The sequence below is a fragment of the Merops nubicus genome, unplaced genomic scaffold (assembly GCF_000691845.1).
Source record: "Merops nubicus isolate BGI_N331 unplaced genomic scaffold, ASM69184v1 scaffold4788, whole genome shotgun sequence".
NCBI classification, from domain to species: Eukaryota; Metazoa; Chordata; class Aves; order Coraciiformes; family Meropidae; genus Merops; species Merops nubicus.
The window spans coordinates 1-20483 of NW_008623500.1; the positions used below are offsets into that span (position 1 = coordinate 1).

At 37.8% G+C, this 20483-nt stretch overlaps 1 protein-coding gene across 1 annotated transcript in view; it reads left to right on the forward strand.

Moving 5' to 3' along the window:
• The first annotated feature begins 125 nt into the window (after positions 1-125).
• The window catches only part of RGS7 (regulator of G-protein signaling 7), an 83510-nt gene continuing 63152 nt past the window's right edge, over positions 126-20483 (forward strand). Inside the window, exons 1-2 of the mRNA XM_008945073.1 lie at positions 126-198; positions 19687-19793. Coding sequence (XP_008943321.1) covers positions 126-198; positions 19687-19793 — 180 coding nt within the window. The remainder of the gene's footprint in view (positions 199-19686; positions 19794-20483) is intronic.

Below are 20483 nucleotides of genomic sequence, written 5' to 3' on the forward strand. Positions count from 1 at the left end.
AATATATTATTCATTATTATTTGTCCAGTTTTTTTGAGATAAACTTATCAAAAAATGTATCTTTTACATGGTAGAACACAATTAACCTGGGGGACTGAAGAATAGGAAAAGTTACTAATCTAAATATGCCTTTTGTTTTGTTCCTAGGTTCAGACATTGTTCAATGGTTAACAAAGAACTTGTCAATAGAAGACCCAGGTAATTTACCTTTTTTTTTTTTCATGTCTGAAAATTCTAGTTTTTCTTTTTAAATTATTGGATTTGACTTTGTCTTCTGTTGCTTTGGGGTTGGCCAGGTGTCACTTGATCAATATAAATTCAATAGAAAGACAGACAGCATCAAACCTTATAAACCTTTGCTAAGAATCTGAGGATTTTGGTTACCCTTCTTATTGGAGCAGGTACTAGGAAACAAGATAATGGCCAAGAATGAAAATCATAGCTGCTTTAATTAGTACAAAATGAGTTAAAGATTTACAACATCAGGAATTTACTAAATGTTATGCTAAGCAGTTTGTTAAACGTGCTGTTTTCTTAACAGAATTTTTCAATATTTAAAAAAATATATACGTTTAATGAAATCTGCTTTTGTATTGCTACTGAAAGCTACTTTTCTGTTCTTAAGTTTGGACACTTTTATAGCATCTAAACTGGAAAGCAAGCTGTAGATAAAATCAGTGCAGTGAAGAATGACAGATTGTTGCTCAACCAGTTGGGTTGGAACGTGGAAGTAAAGTTGTGGTACCAGGCTCTGCCACAGGTTTCGCCTGCAGCCAGCAGCAAACACATTTTGCGTATCTTATACTTCTTTCCCTGGTTTACAGGAATATTGTTATGTGAGCTGAAATTTTCCAGAAAAGAGTGATTTCTAGTAGAAAATGCTGAATGGCAGAAATAAAATATTCTGTGCAAGTTCCTATTATCTTTTGGTTAGGGGAAGGATAAATCTCCCTTCTTTAAAGCATAATCAAAAATACTTTTCCTTTTCCTGTTTCAGACTTTGGGGAATTGAATTTATGCCTGGGTTTTGTTTGTTGTTTGTTTGGTTTTTAATTTAAAAAATGTGGGTTTCTGTCATATTAGAAATGAACATATTATCACTGTGGAATTCCAGCAAAAAGCAAAATCACTGTGTTTTAAACTGTGACTTAAATAATGACTTAAATTGCTTCCAGTTTTATGTAACTTTACACAGAGCATCTTATGTTTGCTTCTTGAAGATAAAGTGGAGGTTGCAGGAGACCTATGTGTGATATTGCATATCTCAGCTGTCAGCTACAAAAACCTATCTGTATTCATTAGAGTTTGAAAGGTTGCCATTCTGTTTTATGACCTGGTGGTTGTGGAATTTGGAATAGCAGAAACCTTAAGCTAAATGTTAAACATGGTTCTCTGCTTTGATATCCAATTAAATTTACATAAACACACAAACTACTAACCCATATAACCAGAACACCACAGTAATTTAAGCTGGGTTTTATCCTTTCAGATTGCATAGGTGGAAAACAATATCCACAATGTCAAAAGTTTCTTATGCATGTTGGTCCTAGTCCAAAGTCCACTCTCTGGAGCTGGCTGGATGTGAATTGTCAGAAAGCCAAATGCCCTAAATGCTGCCTTTGGGTAGTGCTCAGAGTTACCAGATAGCAGTGAACCTGACAGATGGTGATCAAGAAAGTTTTCATGTGAAAACTTTCAAAACTATTCTGGTCTGTAAAAACTTTTAAGTGTGTGACTTTTTTTTCCGGTTCTAGGCAAGGCAATCTAGCATTTCCTATGGAAAAGCTCTAAATTTCTGTGAACTGTTGTCAATGTAATTTGGGTTTCCAATGTCTTTGGTCTGCTTTTCATCAGTGTGTCAAGGTTTTACCGTGGCTGTTTTTTACAGTCCCCCAGTAGGGTTCTATTACAAAGCTCTTGTGAAGCTATGCAGTTTTGTGATGCAGAAATAAATAATGGCTTTGTCCGCACTGAAAGCGATCATCTTCGTCTAATTCTGGTATCAGCTACATACACCTAGGAGCAACATAAAGCAGACCTTAGTTCACTTATTTTAAGATTATATTCTATTCTGTCCATAAAAATTTAAGGACTATTTACACATTTCACCAGTGCTGTGAACTACTCGTGCAAGCAAGGCATGCAAATTGTGATTTAAGGGGTAAGTAGACAGATTCACAGAATCATAGAACAGCCCAGGTTAGAAGGGACCTCGAAAGATCATCTGGTCCAAACTTTCATGGGCAAGGGAGCCTGGATGAGATTATCTAGCACCCTGTCCAGTTGCATCTTTAACGCCTCCAGTGATGGGGACTCTACCACATCCCTGAGGAGGTTGTTGCAGTGATTGATTGTTCTCACTGTAAAAAAATTCTTTGTTGTATTAAGATGAAATCTCTCCCTATACAACTTGTGCCCATCCCCCCTTGTCCTCTCTGTGTGGCTCCTTAGCCTCTGTCCTCTTTGTAGTCATCCTTTAGATACTGGCAAACTGTGATGAGCTCCCCCCTGAGCCATCTGTTCTCCAGAGTGAAAACACCTAGAACTCCTTCAGTTAACTTGTTCTTTAGTACAACAAAAAAACTAGTAAGAAGCAAGAGGCATTACCAGACATTAAAAAAGGAAAATTCACATACTGTAGTGCAGGGTTTTTTAATTTGTTTTGCATAGGGAATAAACTCCAATACCATTTAAGTGGGAATGAAGAAGGCTGCGTTATGGATAGTGAGAGAACAAAAAGCAGGAGAATATATGGCAGCAACATTTGCTTTCAATCTATTAATAAGTGTAAAGCTTTTTGATGGAAGCAGCAATTTCAAGTAAAAACTAGTTACAAGTATAAATTGCCAGTCAAAAAAATGCTGCACATTTTTCATAAATGGAAAATAATTTTTGGTTTGCTGCAGTAAATCTCCATCAAGAAAATAAACTGAAGATGATGGGTAGATTCTGCTAAATTATACCAGATTTAAAGTTATTTCAGTGGAGCAGAGTAGAGGTTGTGCTCAGAATAGCTGTGTACAATGTACATTTGCTGGTATATTGTTTGCTTCTCAATATGTACTCTAAAAATATTTGTATTTCAGCCTACAACTCATTTGTAAAATTTTAAGGAACAGAAATTATCTAAGTTATTTTTAATGTGGAAGCTTAATTCAGTCTTAAAATAAGCCTGATCTCAACCCAAAAAGAAACAATTAACTGAGTGTACAGAATGGTAAAGGCTTGTGGTTTGGTACTCAGACTTGTGTTTGTTGACTTGACCATTACAGGGAAAGTGCTGACTCTTCACTGATGCTGCCAATTACTCTTAATGTGGAAAATCTACTCTGTTTTTCTACGCAACGTTTTTCTTTTTTTAAAGTAATTAGTGCCATGAAATGTACCAGACTGACCACACTAGAGACTGAAGTCCTTTTAATCCTTAGGGTTACAAATAGAACCCAAAAGGTTTGGATGAGCCAATATAAAGATGTTGGCTGAGACAGCCAAGAGACTAATTCTGTACTTGGTTCTTTCCAACCCCTTTGGGCAGCAACTTGATTTCTCTATTCCCTAGAGTTCCAACATGCTAATGGTCAATCATGCTGGTGTCTCTTTTAAGAAGGAAAAAACGCTGTCAGTTTTCAAGTATTTTAATGATGAAATGTGTGTTTATTCACAAACATGCTTTTCATACTTAAGTCAGCCAATGAAGAATTTCTATCTAGGTGGCTTAGAAAAGAGCCTTTTAAAGTTGACAATACACACAGCCATTATCCCCTTGTTCCTTTATAATGCCTTTACTCCTGAATGTTGCTTATTTAATTTACTCATATCTGCAAAGCTAATTGAATTTGTTTGAAGGCACTTCATTATTGGATGGGTAGTCTAGCAGAGCCAGATTACTGCAGCCAGCTCCAGAACATGCAGCCTTTGCATTCAGATTGCCTTGGTCCAACTTATTTTGGCAGTCCCTTGAAGGAGGTTTGTACTTCTCATGGACATCAAGAATTACACTGAAGTCAAATATATATTATTAAATCAAATTTTGTAGGTAATAAAACAAGACTGTGCCATGGAACAGACACCCTCCTGTGATTTTTTCAACTTAGTTCTTACCATTAGTTGCCATTTCATTTAACTGATGTAACTAATTTGTAACTAGATGCCCACCAGCAGCCACGTTAAATGTGGTCATTGATCCAGTGCAATAAAAAGGGAGGACCCAGTAGCACAACACCTGTTTCTTCCAAATTTTCCTCCTTTGTTTTGTAGTAAAATTGCTCTCCAGCAGCTGTTGTATTAATAATGACCTTGATAATACACAGTACTTACTCTAGAAACTTAGAGGGAAAATATTAGGATTTTCATTCGAGTTTATGAATGTGTACTTGAAAAATTGGTCTGCTCTAAGTTATTTCTGACCCTTTCCCCGTGTGTATGCAGTAAGGTAGAAGCAAAGATCAGGAGCCAGACAAGATGTTCTAAATTATTGCCATTTGGGAGACAGCACCAGGCAGCTGCAAGTGAAGGGTAGGTTCTTCCAGAGTTTGCTAATGGAGAAAAGAGTCTCTAATGAAAACGAAGAAAGAAGGGAATGGAAATATCATGCTTATGTTTGCAGTCTTTGCATTAATTTGAACTTGCGGAAGTACAGCAAGTGTAGAATGCATCCCATTTGTTAGCTTAACAAAAAAAAAAAGGCTGATAAAAGCAAATTACACTGCCTGCACACATACCATAACTCTCATGCTAGGAATCCAGGTACACTAAGCCATTCACTTTTTTCATACATCTAGCAGAATCTTGGGATATTTTGTTCAATGAGGCAAACTTCACGAATCTTCCTCAAGTCCAGTGTAAATAACTTTCTTCTACTGAGCGAATTTGATCTGAGCTTGTCAGGTCCTGGAGCACTGAAGTGGAATAATGATTTTAGTTTCAGATGAACACAAAGAAAGCAAAACTCAAGTCGGCCTTGGGAATAGAAAATGTCAAAATTCACAGATACTTCTTTAGTACTAAGTACTATTAATGTTGTGATACTCAAACAAAATCAAAACGTATGGGTCAGTTTTCCTTTAATTATGTGTAGTCTGGGCACACCTTTGTGTGGCAATTGTTGGGCTTCTGGCCGCTGCTGTGTTTTCAGGACTGAAATCATAAAAGTTCATGTGCAGATGTTATTTTATTTGCTCAAGCCTTTAGACAGATTTTGGAAATGGAGAACAGAGGTGTAATACCTGTAATTCTGTTGTGCCAAGATAAATCAGATTTAATGGATTTCATGCTTTTCCCACTGAAGCTTTTTTCCAGTTTGATACAATCAGTTGCCCTGTTACCCTAGATTGCGTGTGTTAGGAGCGTCTCCCAAGGGCACAGAGAGCAGCAGGGCTGGCATGGAGTGAGCTTTCACCCTACTTAGTGCTGGTGCTGTTTCAGCAGCCTCTTTTTCATGTAGTCCCTCTTGAAGGTGATTAACATGTTCCCAGTTTGGCCGGTTTATTTTCTCACTTGCAGATAGGTGTTAGGCTACATCAGTGCTCATTTCCAAATTATTTCCAAGGAGCAGTCATTTTTTCTGATAGGCTTAGTAGTGTGGCAGCTGTTAACTGTATTAACATTAACTGTAAAAGAAACAACTTTAACTAGACTTTTTAAAAATAGGATTAGGTGTAACATGGCCTTTAAGCTCTATATCAGGCTAAAATCCAAAAGCTAGTTTATAAAAAGTGTGACACCCAGTTAGATTTTTAAGAATTGTAACAAACCAATGATCAGCATTTTCTTTAAAATTCAGTAGGCAGTATGGGCTTTTTTTCACCGAGGTCTTTGAGAGTTAATGAATGAAGAGTTAGAAAGAAGAACAGAATACAAAATACTGATTAGAAAAATAAGCCTGAAGAAGCCTTCTCAGTTAAAAAGTCAATGCTCAAACTTTTACCTAATTCAGATTATTTAATAGAGGCTGGAAAATCAGTAAACATGAAATTCAAGTAGTTTTGTTGGAAAGAACTTCAGGTGCTCTGTTGCACCAACTGAAGGAATGCATTTCATCCTTTGTCACAGAACAAGTTAGAGTATAAGAAATGTAAATTACACAATTGAAATGTTTACCCATGAATTTACCTTGAAGTACACAGCTTCATCATAAAGCTATGTGTAGGATGAGCTATTCAAAACTAATACTCGGTTCTCCCCAGTGATTTATATAGTCTGGAAAGCTTTATAATCACTTACTAGAATCAAATCCCAAATTATGTTTTGGTGGTGTTTTGTTTTTTTTTTTTTTTCTTTTTCCCTCTTAGTTTTCATTGAAAATTCTTCACACTGCTTTTCTAAGGAACAGGTGTTCCTAAACTGGGTATCTACTTCCAGGTGTTGTACCAATGTTTTCCTTGATGCCAATGCTCAGAATATGGAACTGATATCTCAGTGTAAAGGCAAATGTATGTAGGGTCAACATTAACTTCCTACTGATTCATCAGGTTTTCAAAATAACTGACTTCAGCTACCAAATCCTGCTGATTCAAAAATATCATCTGTTGCCCATCTTGTTTGTTTGCGTGGTCAGAGACTATTCTATAACTATCTTTGGTAACAATGAAACGTGTATTTATTGACTTAGATAACAAAAGTACAACAGAAAAATCATAGAAAAACTATGCTCTTTTAGGGAGAACTCTAACTTTTTTAAGTAATTAATTAATTGCATAAATTAAATTATAATGGCCTTCCTAGTAAAATATTTGAGCTCAGCTTTTACTAAAGTTACTAGGAATTTTTTTGCTTTTCTTACTGTTTGATAGTCTCCTTCTGAACCTTTGGGATCATACTAAGTTTTGGGGGTTTAAGAGGAAGAACATTTACTAATTCCCAATTCAACCTGGCATAATTAATTAAAAGCAGATAAATAATTGCCTAGAGACTTCATTAGCTTTCTGCTTCCTTGTTTCCCAGAGAACTCTGTTACATAGTAATGGAAAGCACAAGTAGGTGGAAGTGAGATTTTAAATCTGGACAACTTAATTGAATAAAAGTAGTTGAAATCCTATTTCATCTTGACAACAGCTGCTGCAGCTATTTATAGTCAAGTAAACAAAATAATTTTGATATTTGCATGTTGATGCCTGGAAAGTTCATGTAAAACCTTCTCTTGATTTTTGTTACTAATTGTCCTTAAGAGGGTTTTCGGTTTTCCCGTAGCACTCGTAGAGAAATATTGCTGTCCACAGAGGAACGCAGTGACAGCTGAAGACTAATTGAGCTGCTGGGTGCTCTAGTTTACTATGCAAAGGACATTGCTTTCCATTTCATCTTGGGCAGATTAATATTTCATAGGCACTCTCATTTTTCAATATTCCCTTCCTTTCCTCTTTGCTCCACTCCACTCCCCTCCCCTTTATCTCCATGGTTTATTCCCCAGTTTTACTGGGTAGAGTATCTTCTCGTTCTGATTTGCTAATGACTGCTGGTTGGATCTAATTGACATGGCCTTCTCCATTCAGATGGCCTCTCTCTAATGCTTCTCCTTTCTTCTAATTTCACTGGTTGCATTCAGTCACCTACTCAAATTCCACAATTTTTCTCTCTATATATCTCTATATATATGCACACACACTTTGAGATTAAATGACCACAACTCTGTGTGAAATTTATAATGTGGGTGTGTTATGCTGTATACCACCACCATCTTCTGGTTTGTTTTCTATTTCTTTCCTAATAATTTATTATGTTCTGTTTGAGATTTGAGCAGACATTTTCACAGAATCATATAATGTGAAATGAGTTTTTCCTTCAGCGGCAGCAGCAGCTAAACTCGCAGCCACTTACTGTGAATGTGAACTTGGGAGGAAGGGTTCATACTGAAGTTCTTAGCATTAATCAAAATTCAACTCCATCTGCTGTTGTATTGTCTAGCGAATCAGTACCCTGAAGGCCACCTAAATCTCCTCACAACTTGCTTTTTACTTACCTCAGTAACTCTATAATTTCGGCAAATTTTGTTACATCAGCCACACCCTTCTATGGAGAATTTAGGATGATACTGAACAGATCAGGATCTACTTGAAACAGTTACAGTGGCTACCCTCTTTCAGCGTGATAACTGATCTACTGTGCCTGATCTTTATTCATGTAATTCTACTTTTTTTTACATGCTTTTTCCTTTTTTTTCTGCCCTAGATCTGCTTAATTTCCTTTAAACGTCCTTTAGATTTGGGGGAATCATTCCAAGAACCCCGTTGAAATCCAGGATTAACCAGATATTAATGAATTTATATGTTCATTAATTCCACATAGGAACACTAACAGAGTTGTGAGACATTGTATCCACCAACAATGCTTGTGCCGAGTCTTCCTTTTCTGTCACATTTATCTTTATTTTGATTCATTCTACCTTTTGTTATAGTTCCTATCATGTTGTTTCTATGGGTGTCTGCTGTATTCAACTTTTTTTTTTTTCCCCAGATTTCCCCTGGATGTCTTTCTAAAAGCTGAGGAAACATTTTCCAGCTTTTTTTCCTTTATTACTGAGGGTGCTTTAGAGGATAAATTGCACACTATTGCTAACAGTTCAGCAGTTTAATATCTGACTTGCCTTAAAACACAGTGACCATTATGTTGACCCATCTAGACACTTCTGTTCATTTTATCAATTTATTTTAAAGCCTTTGATAGTTTTTGCTTCTGATATTGTCATCAGTTCTATCTCTTCCTTCTACATCTAGATTATGACACTAGAGGATAAATAGGATCTTTTTCTTTTTTTTTTATGAGGAAAAAGAAAGGCCTTACAAATGAGTTTTCATTGAACTATTTTTGCTAGTTGCTATCTGTCAGTTTTTCTGTACTTTCAATAACATTCTATCTGGGTGAACTGACAGTTTTCTATAGTTATCTGTGTAAATTTTGTGCAATGGGGAAAAGTGAGCACTGGTGGGGGAAGTTATGAGGTTTGCAATATCTGGAAAGTTTACTCTCTCAACTTTCACTTTGATGTGGACAGTGAAATATATTCTACTTGTCAGTCAAAGAAATTAATTATAAATAATGAATGAAGAAAACTCTTTAAAAGTGATCCTGTTTTTGATAACTGCCTTGTATTTTTGTACATATGCATCCCAGATAACTGTATCTGATCACATGGGGACTCATATTCCTATGTTATTCTCTGGAAAACTAGCTCCACACTCTTTGTTGTTACCTTGGCCAATCTTTGATGATATTTTTCCCTGATGTGTGTCTCAATGACACCAATTTACTTATGAAGCTTTTAACTCCTTCTGGGCTTTAGAAGCACAGCAATCTTCCCATTGAAAGGAATACATTATTTTCAGCATTTTATGCTCTCAGTTTGCTGCAGGTATGAAAATTGTTATAAAGAGGCTGGTATTCTTCTTTACTGTCTTGAGTGCAGTGAAAGAGACAGTTATTTTTCCAGCTGCTGCTGCATGCTCTTTATGCTGTCTGCACTGGCTGATCATAAGTGGGTGTTCTGTGATTATGATAGCAATATATGACAATGATACAAAATTAATGGTTGATATAGTAGCAATTGATATCAAAACAGATTTAGAAACTAAAAAAGTTTCATGATTCATCTTAACCAGCAGTAATCAAGTAATCATAGCAAGAGTTCAGTGTTAGCTATTGCTTACCCTCACCCATCTTCAGAAAATCCATGTTAGCTGACATCCCTCTGATTCAACAATATTATCTTCTGCATTTCCTTCAGGAATAAATATTTTGTTCACTGAAAAAAGCCTGTGCCCACTCTTAGTGGTGCATCAACCATGTCAGTTATTCACATGTTCTGGATCTGTTAAGCCTTAAAGAGGAGCCTCTTCCTTTTAAATCCCACCCGACATATACTTGGTTGTGGCAGTGCCAATTGATCATATGCTTGACTGGGGTGTTGTAACTGCTCCTGTGCCTGTGATGTCCAAACACAGCTGACTGAGAGGGGTGTTGGCAAGTGTTTAGCTGTGCCTTGCCTTGCGTGTGACAAAGAAAGGGAGAAGCAGCGACACTGTACTGTGGCCAGTGAAGCAGCATGGCCCATTGTACAGGGCACCATGTCTGAGGGAACTGTGATGTAAAACACATTTCTTGGCTGACACTCACTTGCACAAATTCTTAAGTGTCGTGTGCCTTGGAGAATATATCACATAGTTCCTCATTGAGTGTTTGCAGCCAAACAACTTGATCACAAATCTGTAGATCCAGACACTTAGAGGAGAACTGGGTGGAAAGATCCGGTGTACAAGCAGCAAGTTGCAGCAACAAAAACCCTAAAATAATAGCATAATAATTCTACTACTGAGTAGAAGTACTCTATGTTCAATATTTTGGGTCTTCTACAAACACTTGAAATTGTGGAACAAGATTTCATCTGAGAGAATTTTCAGAAGTGTAGTATTTGCAGTAAGGTGTTTTTTTCTATAAATATATATATTTTTTTTTTATTCTCTCTTTAGCAGGTTTGCTCAATAGAGTGCATATACAACTTTTATATATTATCAAATCCCTACTGGAGGGAGGAATGAACAAGGTGTTAGGAAATATCTTATGAAGACAAGTTCAGACTGTCATTAGGGAAAACAAGACACACAGGTTTTCATTTTCTGTATTTTGCCCTGAAGAAGCATGGGAATTAAAGCTCAAACTAAAAAGCTGCAGCTTCAGAGGAGTTGCCAATGGGAAAAACAGGAAACCCATATTTCAAAGGACTTTGGATTTTTATCCTTCTATCATTTAAATTTAAAGAGATAAAAGATATCAGTAATAAAATAGCAACAAGTCTTTGATTTCTGCAAAACTGAAAACTGAAAAAATTAATAGTAGTAATAGTGAAATTAGAAGAGATGTTACATAAATGCTGACTTGCATTGGTGGGTATAGAGCTAAATTACACCACTGGAAGGCCCGATTGCTGGTGCAATATTGGTAGGTACTTTAAAAATTTAAGGAGAATGGTGATGGGGAAACTAAAAGCAATTTTTAACGCATTCATGCCACTTTTCATCACAGCGTGCTGAATGAACTGCTTATTTAGTGCCCAAGTTGTGCTTGTGTTCTGTTTTCTGTGGTAGGTAAGGGACTTTTCTAGCTGTTTTCCCTTTTTTAAATGCCATAGTTGGGCTCAGGGAGTCAGTCTAGCCTATGCTTTGTGTGAGCATGAGAAGCAATGCTTGCAGCTTGGAAGGATTTCGTCCACCCTGTGTAGCTACACATTTACAGTATGCCAAAATAATACAGCAGTGCCAGCATCTCACTCCTCATTTGTGTCTGCCTCACGAGACCTCAAGCTACAGCTCGTATGTTTTTCGTTGTGGGGTTGTTTGTTTTGTTTGGTCTTGTTTGTTTGTTTGTTTGGGTTTTTTCATCAACGTGAAAGCTATGGTGGCCACCTCAAGTCATTACATTTTGAGGTCTTGGGCATCTGCCTTTCAAGATACAATTTTAGTAAGAGAATAAAAGCCAAGTTTCAATAGGAGATAGCAGCAGCTAGTGTGTTAATCAGCTCAAATCTAGTGGGAAACAATCGCATTAAAAATTTAACAGACAATATTTAAAAAGTTTTCACGAGGAGACTTTGTGGATGCTAGCAGTGAGATGCAACTTCTCTTTCAAGGACTGGTTACTTTTTTCTCCCATTTGATAACTCCTTTCTTTCTTCATTTTCTTTTTTTTTTTTTTTCATTTATTTTTCTTCTGTGAATGAAGAAAGATCTTTTGCTTTGTTGTTTTTTTCTTCTTTCAAGAAACTGTAGGTCAGCTTCCCCTTTCATTCAGTCTTCCATGGTGGCATGACTCCTGTTGATCTTGTCTGAATAAAATCTTTCCAGGGTTACACCAGACATTTGCTCAGTCCCAATTCACTCGCATCCTGTGAGAAAGTAAGGCAAGATTGGTAGTGTGTCCCCAGTTTGCTGGACATTCTTGTGAGTGACATTCAAGTAGTCAATGTTTCAGGTATACGTCATTATCTCTAGACTTGGGATGTGTGTGTGACACCCTATGTTACCGATCAGCTCAGTCTGTAAGGCTGGACGTTACCATTCCTTTGGAAGATGAGGATTCATGACATGTCTGTGATAAGATTTCCCCATTACCTGCTGAGCTGTGTTCCCACTGATGCCTCTGGCCTGCTCATGGCTTAGCAGCCACTGTCTAGCACGTAGCACGTGCAAAATCCTACCTATTTAGGTAAGCTATTGTGATGACGGGTAACTTGGTTTGTGACAGGTATTTTGGAATCAAGTATGAATCTCATTTTAACTGTGTTTGAGTAAATAGTGCCTCTTCCTTCATTGACTCATTTACCCTCCCTGAAATTACTCTCACTGAGTGCTGTTCCCTTTGGCAAATTTGATCCTTCAGATGGGACAAAAGACAGAGGTTTTTAGTCACATGACTGTTCAAGAACTTTCTAGCTGTTTTATTTTCCCTTTTTTAATTGCCATAGTTGGGCTCAGGGACTGAGTCTATCCTGTGCTTTGTGTGAGCATGAGAAGCAAGTTGTATTTTATTACTTTAAGTTAAAGTTAATATTTTGCAGCTTGTGTTCATGCTGGCAATGTAATGACAGCAGGAGTGAGGTGAAAGTAAGTGATAATGTCTTGGCATTTGACACTTAAAATGAGTGTTTGCTTGTGAAGTTCTGACTCATTAATTCTTTTTCCAAGCAGCTGTGTGGCTTAGCAATGCACTTCAGTACCCTGATGGATTTTAGATTAGGTGAATAACCCAGAATAATAAACACTTTATTGTTTGATGGACAGGGAGGTTTTCATTTGTTTGAATTTCTTGTATCAAAAGTATATGAAAAACTTGCAAGTTTGGATTTTTCACTGCCACATATATCATGTAGCAATCTTAACGACAAAAAATGCTCCAAGCCACATTCCTTGTAGGAACTTTCTCCATGACTGAGTTGCACAATAGAACATAAAACAGACTCTGAAAAACACCATTTTAAAGTGGAGCAGAATTGGGAAACACCATATTTTCCTTTCCTCAGTCCCTCAGAGATTACTGCAAGCCACTTCAGATGTTGTGAGATTGTGATGATAATAGAGACCACATCACCAGAAGCCCTGAGATGCATGAGGAAAAGTGGAATCCACACTAATCTCTGAAAACATATCCTTTGAGGGGTTTTAAAGCACAGAAACATGTTTATTCCAAAGAAAAACGAGGAACATGCATCCTTTTTAATCCTCTCCTGTAGACGTTATCACAAGAAACAACTCATTACACTGATATTACCATACCCTGCAATTCATACGATAGTGCCGTTTTCTCCTTGCTGTAATGTAACTATGTTTAAAAAGAAAATAAAGTGGAAACTCAGCAACCAGGGTACACACAAGTCTATGGGCCAGATGGGTTACACCCAAGAGTACTGAAGGAGCTGGCAATAAGTGCTTACTAAGTCACTATCCATCATTTGTCAGCTGTCCTGGCTAACTGGGGTGGTCCCGGTGGACGGCAGGTTAGCAAATGTGACACCCATCTACAAAATGAGCTGAAAGGAGGATCTGGGGAACTACAGGCCTGTCAGTCAGACCTTGGTGCCAGGGAAAGTTATGGAGCAGATCATTTTGAGTGCCATCACGACATACAGACCTACCAAGTGTTCAGGCCCAGTCAGCATGGGTTTATGAGAGGCAGGTCCTACTTGACAAACCTGATCTTCTTCTATGACAAGGTGACTCACTTAGTGGATGAGGGTAAAGGCTGTGGATGTTATTTACCTGGACTTTAGTAAAACCTTTGGCACTGTTTCCCACAACTGTTTCCTGGAAACACTGACGGCTTGTGGTTTGGATGGGCGTACTCTTCACTGGATAAAACAGTGGCTGAATGGCTGGGCCCAAAGAGTGGTGGTGAATGGCATTAAATTCCGTCGGTGGCTGGCCACAAGTGGTGTTCTTCAGGGCTCAGTATTGGGGACATTTCTGTTTAATACCTTTCTCAGTGATCTGGATGAGGGAATTGAGGGCACCCTCAAAAAGTTTGCCGACGACACCAGATTAGGCAGGTGTGTTGATTTGCTTGAGGGTAGAAAGGCACTTCAGAGGATCTGGACAGGCTGGATCAATGGGCTGAGGCCAATAGTATGAGGTTCAACAAGGCCAACATGCTTGTGGAAGAGTGGCTGGAAAGCTGCCCGTCAGGCAGGACCTGGGGGTGTTTGTCAACAGCAGGTTGAATATGTGCCAGCAGTGTGCTCAGGCAGCCAAGAAGGCCAACAGCATCCTGGCTTGTATCAGAAATAGCGTGGCCAGTAGGACCAGGGAAGTGATTATGCCCCTTTACTCAGCGCAGGTGAGGCCACACCTCGAGTACTGAGGTTTTGCGCCCCTCACTCCAAGAAGGACATCAAGGTTCTGGAATATTTCCAAAGAACAATGAAGCCAGTGAAGGGTCTAGAGAACAAATTCTATGAGGAGCAGCTGAGGGAACTGGGGTTTAGTCTGGAGAAAAAGAGGCTCAGAGGAGACCTTATCACCTTCTACAGCTGCCTGAAAGGAGCTTGTAGTGAGGTGGGGTTTGGTCTCTTCTTCCAAGTGAAGTGACAGAACAAGAGGAAATGATCTCGGGTCGCACCAGGGAATGTTTGGGCTGGGTATTAGGAAAAAAATCTTCACTGAAACATTTATTAAGCGTTGGAACAAGCTGCCCAGGAAGGTGGTGGAGCCAACATCCTTGGTGGTATTTAAAAGGTGTGTATATGGGGTACTGAGGGACATGATTTAGTGGTGGACTTAGTAGTGATGGGTTGACAGTTGGAGTTGATGATCTTAAAGGCCTTTTCCAATGAAACAGGTTCTATGATTCTAGTTTTCGTTCTTTAGATTTCATCAGGTTTGCATTGTCCCAAAGCTTCGAAGATGTCTATCTTGTATAACAGAGTATATTATGAGTGACTAGTATTTAATCCATCAAGATCACTCTCCTTGTAATGGCACAGCAGATGGCTGGGCAATACTACTTTTCACAAAAATGATTGCTAATCAGTCTATGTACGTGCTGCTCAATTCACCCACTCAGCTAAAGGTCAACAGCAGAGTGAACCATGGAATTTTAAGCTTTTTCTGAGCTTTCTGTCCAGCAATAGCATACACATTAAGAATCAAAACTACACCCACAGCAACATTTTGAATTTATAGAAAATATTTCATACCCTGTTGAAAATCGGCAGGCAGTAGGCATATTTTTGTCTTTTCACCTTATATGTTTCTCTTCCATTAGCTGTTACAACTTGCAGCAGTGTCCTTTTTTTAGCTATGAAAATTTTATCAATGGTTTGGGTAAATTTGTTTCTTGAATGTGCCTTTCCACTTGTTAGCATGTTCACTGATAGGAAATATACCTGGAACCTGTGTTCAGACAACTGATGTCTCCAAAACAAGCAGTCAAGACCAGAGGAAGCTGAAGTCTACTCTGTTCTACCAGTTACACCTCCATGAGCTTTGTCTCTCTCAGATGCTTTGGTTGCTGTCTCTGGCTGCAGTTTTTATTTGTTGTATAGCAGTTGACTGCGATATGAATTATGCCTTCTCAGTGAGCCTGTCTTGGTGTGATTGAGAATGGAGTTTGCATTGCATATTCTTATACACAGCGGCTGCAGATGGGAAAATAATGGTTGTGTAGATACCATATTTCTGTGTGCATCTTTGTATACTTGCCATCTGAAAGACCCGGTATTTTCTTGCGTTTAGTCGATGTTGCTCTTTTTATTTTTTTTTTTTTTAAATTGTATTCTGATTACATATAAACATTACTCTTTCTGCCTGTGAACCTTTATATTTTAAAGTATTTTTTTCAGGCTTCTTTTTTCCTCTTAACTAATGCACTCCATAGAAGTTTCTGGTGTTCCTAGCCTCCATCTGCCATTCTTCCAGATGAAACATGCTACTTTAAGTGAAAAACTCCTAAATTCACATGCAGGAGTAGCTGCAGTATGCAGAAGCTGGCTGAACTAAACTTCTAGGCATTTAGGAATGTAGGAGTAGTCTGCTGCTGGCTTCCTTTCCTTTTTCAAGATCATGGTTTTGTTTCATAAATCCTACTGTTCTGTTTCATTAACTTTTTACCATATTTATTTTTCAGCCCGATTTTAGCAAACTGACATGTGTTGCTTTGGTTGTGTCTGTAGTATTCTGGGCAACTTCCTTCTTGGAGATTAGAAACATCCTGAGAGCTGAATTTTCCTTTTGTAAAGAAGTTCTACTGCTGCCGTGCAGAGACCAGCAGCATTAGTCCCTCACCAGTCTGGTGACAGGCAGGGTTACAGTTTTGTGGGTGTTATTGACCAGTTACAAGTTTATGAATGTTGTTCACCTGTTCAAGCCATATTTGGCTTATAGGTTTTTCAGTCTCTGTGCAAAGTTTATTGATAATACTTTGGTTATGCAGTTGCCTTATTGTCAGATGGTACCAGTGGGGAAGATTTTAAACTTCCAAGGGAACATCTTTATTCTTATACCATGCAGGTATTTTCCTTTTTTTTTTTTTTAGTAACGCAGATACTGCTCACATTCCCAGTTGTGAACAGTGGATCGTAGGTTACTATTAAGAAGGTATATTTGTGCATTTATACTTATGTAATGCTAGAATAAGTTGCTGGACTGATAGCAAAACACAATGAAAATTGTCTATTAGCTGAAGGAAAAAGAAGAGATGTAACAAGTTTATATGTCCCTATTAACTCTTAATAGCTGTAGAGACAGAGATACCTTAACACTGAGTTAGTGTGGATCCATTCTACCTGAATGAAAATGTCTGAGGTGAGAGTAGAACCACTTAAGTCTCTATACATAACTGAAGAAGAGATATAGGCTCTTATTGGGAATGATTCAGATCTTAAATAACCTTAATTGGCTTCTGGAAAAGGCCAGATCGTGCTTTTTCATTTTTTACATAGAGAACTAGTGGTGATTGTATGACTCAGTGGTCAATGAGAGAAATATAAGCTCTTGCTCCTACATAAATAAATCCTCCTCCTGCCAGGATTATAGGCTGCTCTAGCAGGAGCTTTCAAATAATTTGTTCTCCAATTGTCTCCATCTTTTTTTTCTGCTTCTTGTTCCACTTCTGCTTGATCCACCAAGATCACAGAGTTGTAATATAATTCAAGCTGTGAGGGACTTCAGGAGAATTCTAGACCAACCCCTTCCTCAAAGCAGGGTCAGCTGTAAGGTCAGACATATTGCCCAGGACTTTATCAGATCTTGAAATACTCCAAGGATGCAGATTGCACAGCCTCTCTGGGCAGCCTTTTCTGCTGCTTGGCTGAAGTCAGAACCATCCCTGGTTTAATTTATTACCATTGCATCTTTGGCTTTTTTTAAAAAAAAAATATTTTTTTTTTTTTTAATTGCCATGCAACTCCATAAAAATCTTGGCTTCTTCTTTTGGTAATCTCCTTTTACACATTGGTAAGGTGCTGCTAGGCACCCCCAAAACCTTCTGGTTTTCAGTATGAGCAAGCCCAGCTCCCCTAGCCTCTGCAGCCCAAACCATCTTGGTGACCCTCCACTAGACACAGTATGGTTTGTTGTCTTTCTTAGAGTGGACATATTATTCCAAACAGGACACAGTAGTTCAGATGTGGTCTAAATATTGCTGAGTAAAGTGGGATAAAGTAAACTCCTTGTGCTCTTGGAAAATATTACAGTTTAGAATCCAGGAAGAAAAGGAAACAAATCTGGAGTGTATTTAGTTTCTGCTAAATCTGAAGAGAATGCACTCTCATGTCTGTCAGAGCTCCCTGGCAAGCCCTGTCAACTTTATCTAAGAAATCCTTTCTCTAAGAAATGTTAGTGTGTTTCTTCCTTTGTTTCTCTCATTCCACGAAAATATGTAATACCTACAGAAATAAAGTTTTTGGAATCGGCAGTAAGCAGCATTGTGAAGAACAAAGAAAAGCATGATTAAATTAAAAGGTACACAAAGTGAACCAGAATGAAAAGAACCTCAGCAACTAACTACAGAAAGTGTTGATTCAAAATCTCTGATCCAAGGAATAATAGAATTTAGTGGCTTAAAAGAAATTAATAACAACAATATATGGGCTTGCATGAATTAGGATAAGGTTCAGATGAGGATTTGCAGACATCTCAAGCACAAGGAGCAAGGAAACTACCTTTCTTCTGCTAGAGAGACTTCTTGTAGGCTTGGAACGGGAAGAAGGTTTTTTCACGGGATTGTGGCATTTTATAGCAGGCCAGAGAGCTCACTGCCAGAGAGAGTATTTTGGATTTTCTTAGATAACATCTCTGCTGATTTTGCATACTTTATAGATTCATGCTAAATTCATATTTTAGGTCCAAGTTCTCTCTCTCTTCTTTTTTTTTAAGTCAGATCTTGCTGTTTCTTCTCCTTGTCTTTTATTTCTTCTTCTTTTCTACCTCCCCCTTACTACCTAGGTGTCCAGTGTGATCTTTTTATTATCTTTTTCCTCTTCTTATCACTGACGTTATCCTGCGGTAGTGTTGTCATCAACTATTGCCAGCTCCTGTAACGGGTGGCTTTGTCATATAGCTCAGAAACCCTTGTGCTCCTTTCCAGGGCTCATCTTTTACAATTAGGATGCTTCAGTGACTGTGGACTGATATTAACAAGTTATACTAAGCAGGAAATCTTTAATGTTGCAGCAGAAATTGCTGTGCAGCTATTTTAGAGATACGTGCTGGAGTGGTTAAGGTTGGTAAAGAAATATGGTAAAGAGATGGTAGGACTTAAATACTGCAACAAGAAAATTAATCTGACTAATGCTGTTCTCTTCCTACAACATTGTGTTCTTAGCCAAGTAATGAGAATACTGAGTAAGAGGCTTCAGGTACTGATACTGGACAATGATTCACTGAAAATGCAGTAGCACATATAAACTTGACTTGCATATTATGGTTTTGTTAAAGTGATTTGAATCCATCCTGTGTGTGTCCAGTTCTGAACTCGTCACTACAAGAGAGACAGGCACACACAAGAGGCAGTCCAACAGAGGGCCATGAAGTTGATTAAGGGTGTGGAGCATCTCTTCTATGAGAGAAGATGCTTTTCAGTTTGGAGAAGAGAAGGCTTGGGTGGAAGCTCATCTATATGTATAAATACCTGGTGGGAGGGTGTAAGGAGATGGAGCCAGGCTCTTTGCAGTGGTGCCCAGTGGCAGGACCAGAGTCAACAAACTGAAACACAGTAGGTTCCATTCTGTGGTAGTGTGATCTTTTGTTATTTTCCCAGTAATGAAAAACTTTTAAGGAAATATGTATGCTGTAATTCGGATAAAGATAGTGAGGAAGATTTCATGCAGTTGGAATCAACTATTTTATCATGTAATCTAAAACTGTTCTGAAAAGGAAAAGCAGGTTGCAGCATATGGGTAGTAAAAATGTTTTCAGCTCCAAAACAATTGAGTGAACATTGTGGTAGCTACCTGATAATGCTGGTATAAGAGTGGAACTGCAGCTACAAATGGGACACCTATTGGTAATTGATAAAGTGGAGTAAGGGTTTTTTTGTTGTTGTTGCATCCTTGTATTACATAGAAAAAGACAACACTTTCATGACAGGACCTTGACTGAGAGTCATGGTAATCTGCAGTAGATAAGGTGAACCTAAGCAAGAAAGCTGAACTGTTGAAAAGAAGTTATTTAATTCTTTAAATTTATCTTTCTTTTGTTCTTCAAACAGTGGAAGCTCTACATTTGGGAACACTGATGGCAGCACATGGCTATTTCTTTCCAATCTCAGACCATGTTCTAACACTAAAGGATGATGGCACCTTTTATCGATTCCAGGTAAGTTTTTTTAAATACATTCTTGACTTGCACAAATGGAGGCTTAAAGTCCTTACACAAAGATTCACAACAAATTTTAACCATACTTTATCTCTTATGTAACCTAGTAAATGGTGGCAATTCCCCTTAAAGTAAAAAAAAATATATTTTTTAAAAATTTTAAAATTAAGGGATTTTATATAGAGGATTTAGGGATTTTATATAGAAATTAAGTCAGCAAAGTGGTAAGATGGTAGTGACCATTGTGATTCCTGGAATAAGTGTGATAATGCTAACTGTGAATGTATCTACCCTGAAATAAATTAGTGTTTTTGAAATATAATAAAGAGAATGAAATTACCTTATTGACTTATTCCTAACATAGCAGTAACTTGGAAAGTGAGAAGTATTTTACCTATTAAGCCTATAGCTGATAAAAAAAAAATGGAGGTTAATATTTCTGTTCTTTTTTATGTGAGGATTTCCTTATTGATAAAAGCAGGATTGAAGTAATGTGTATTCTTCAAACGAGATGAAACACGTTTCTGCATTCACTGTGAGTCTCATTGCATACAACAAACATGCAGATGCTTCAGAACAAGCTAGAAGGTTTTATATGTATACCTATATCTACATGCATATTATTCAAATACCTATATAGTTGTATCTTATTATGTTAGGTTTCAAACTAAGGGTTTGGGAAGCAGGAAT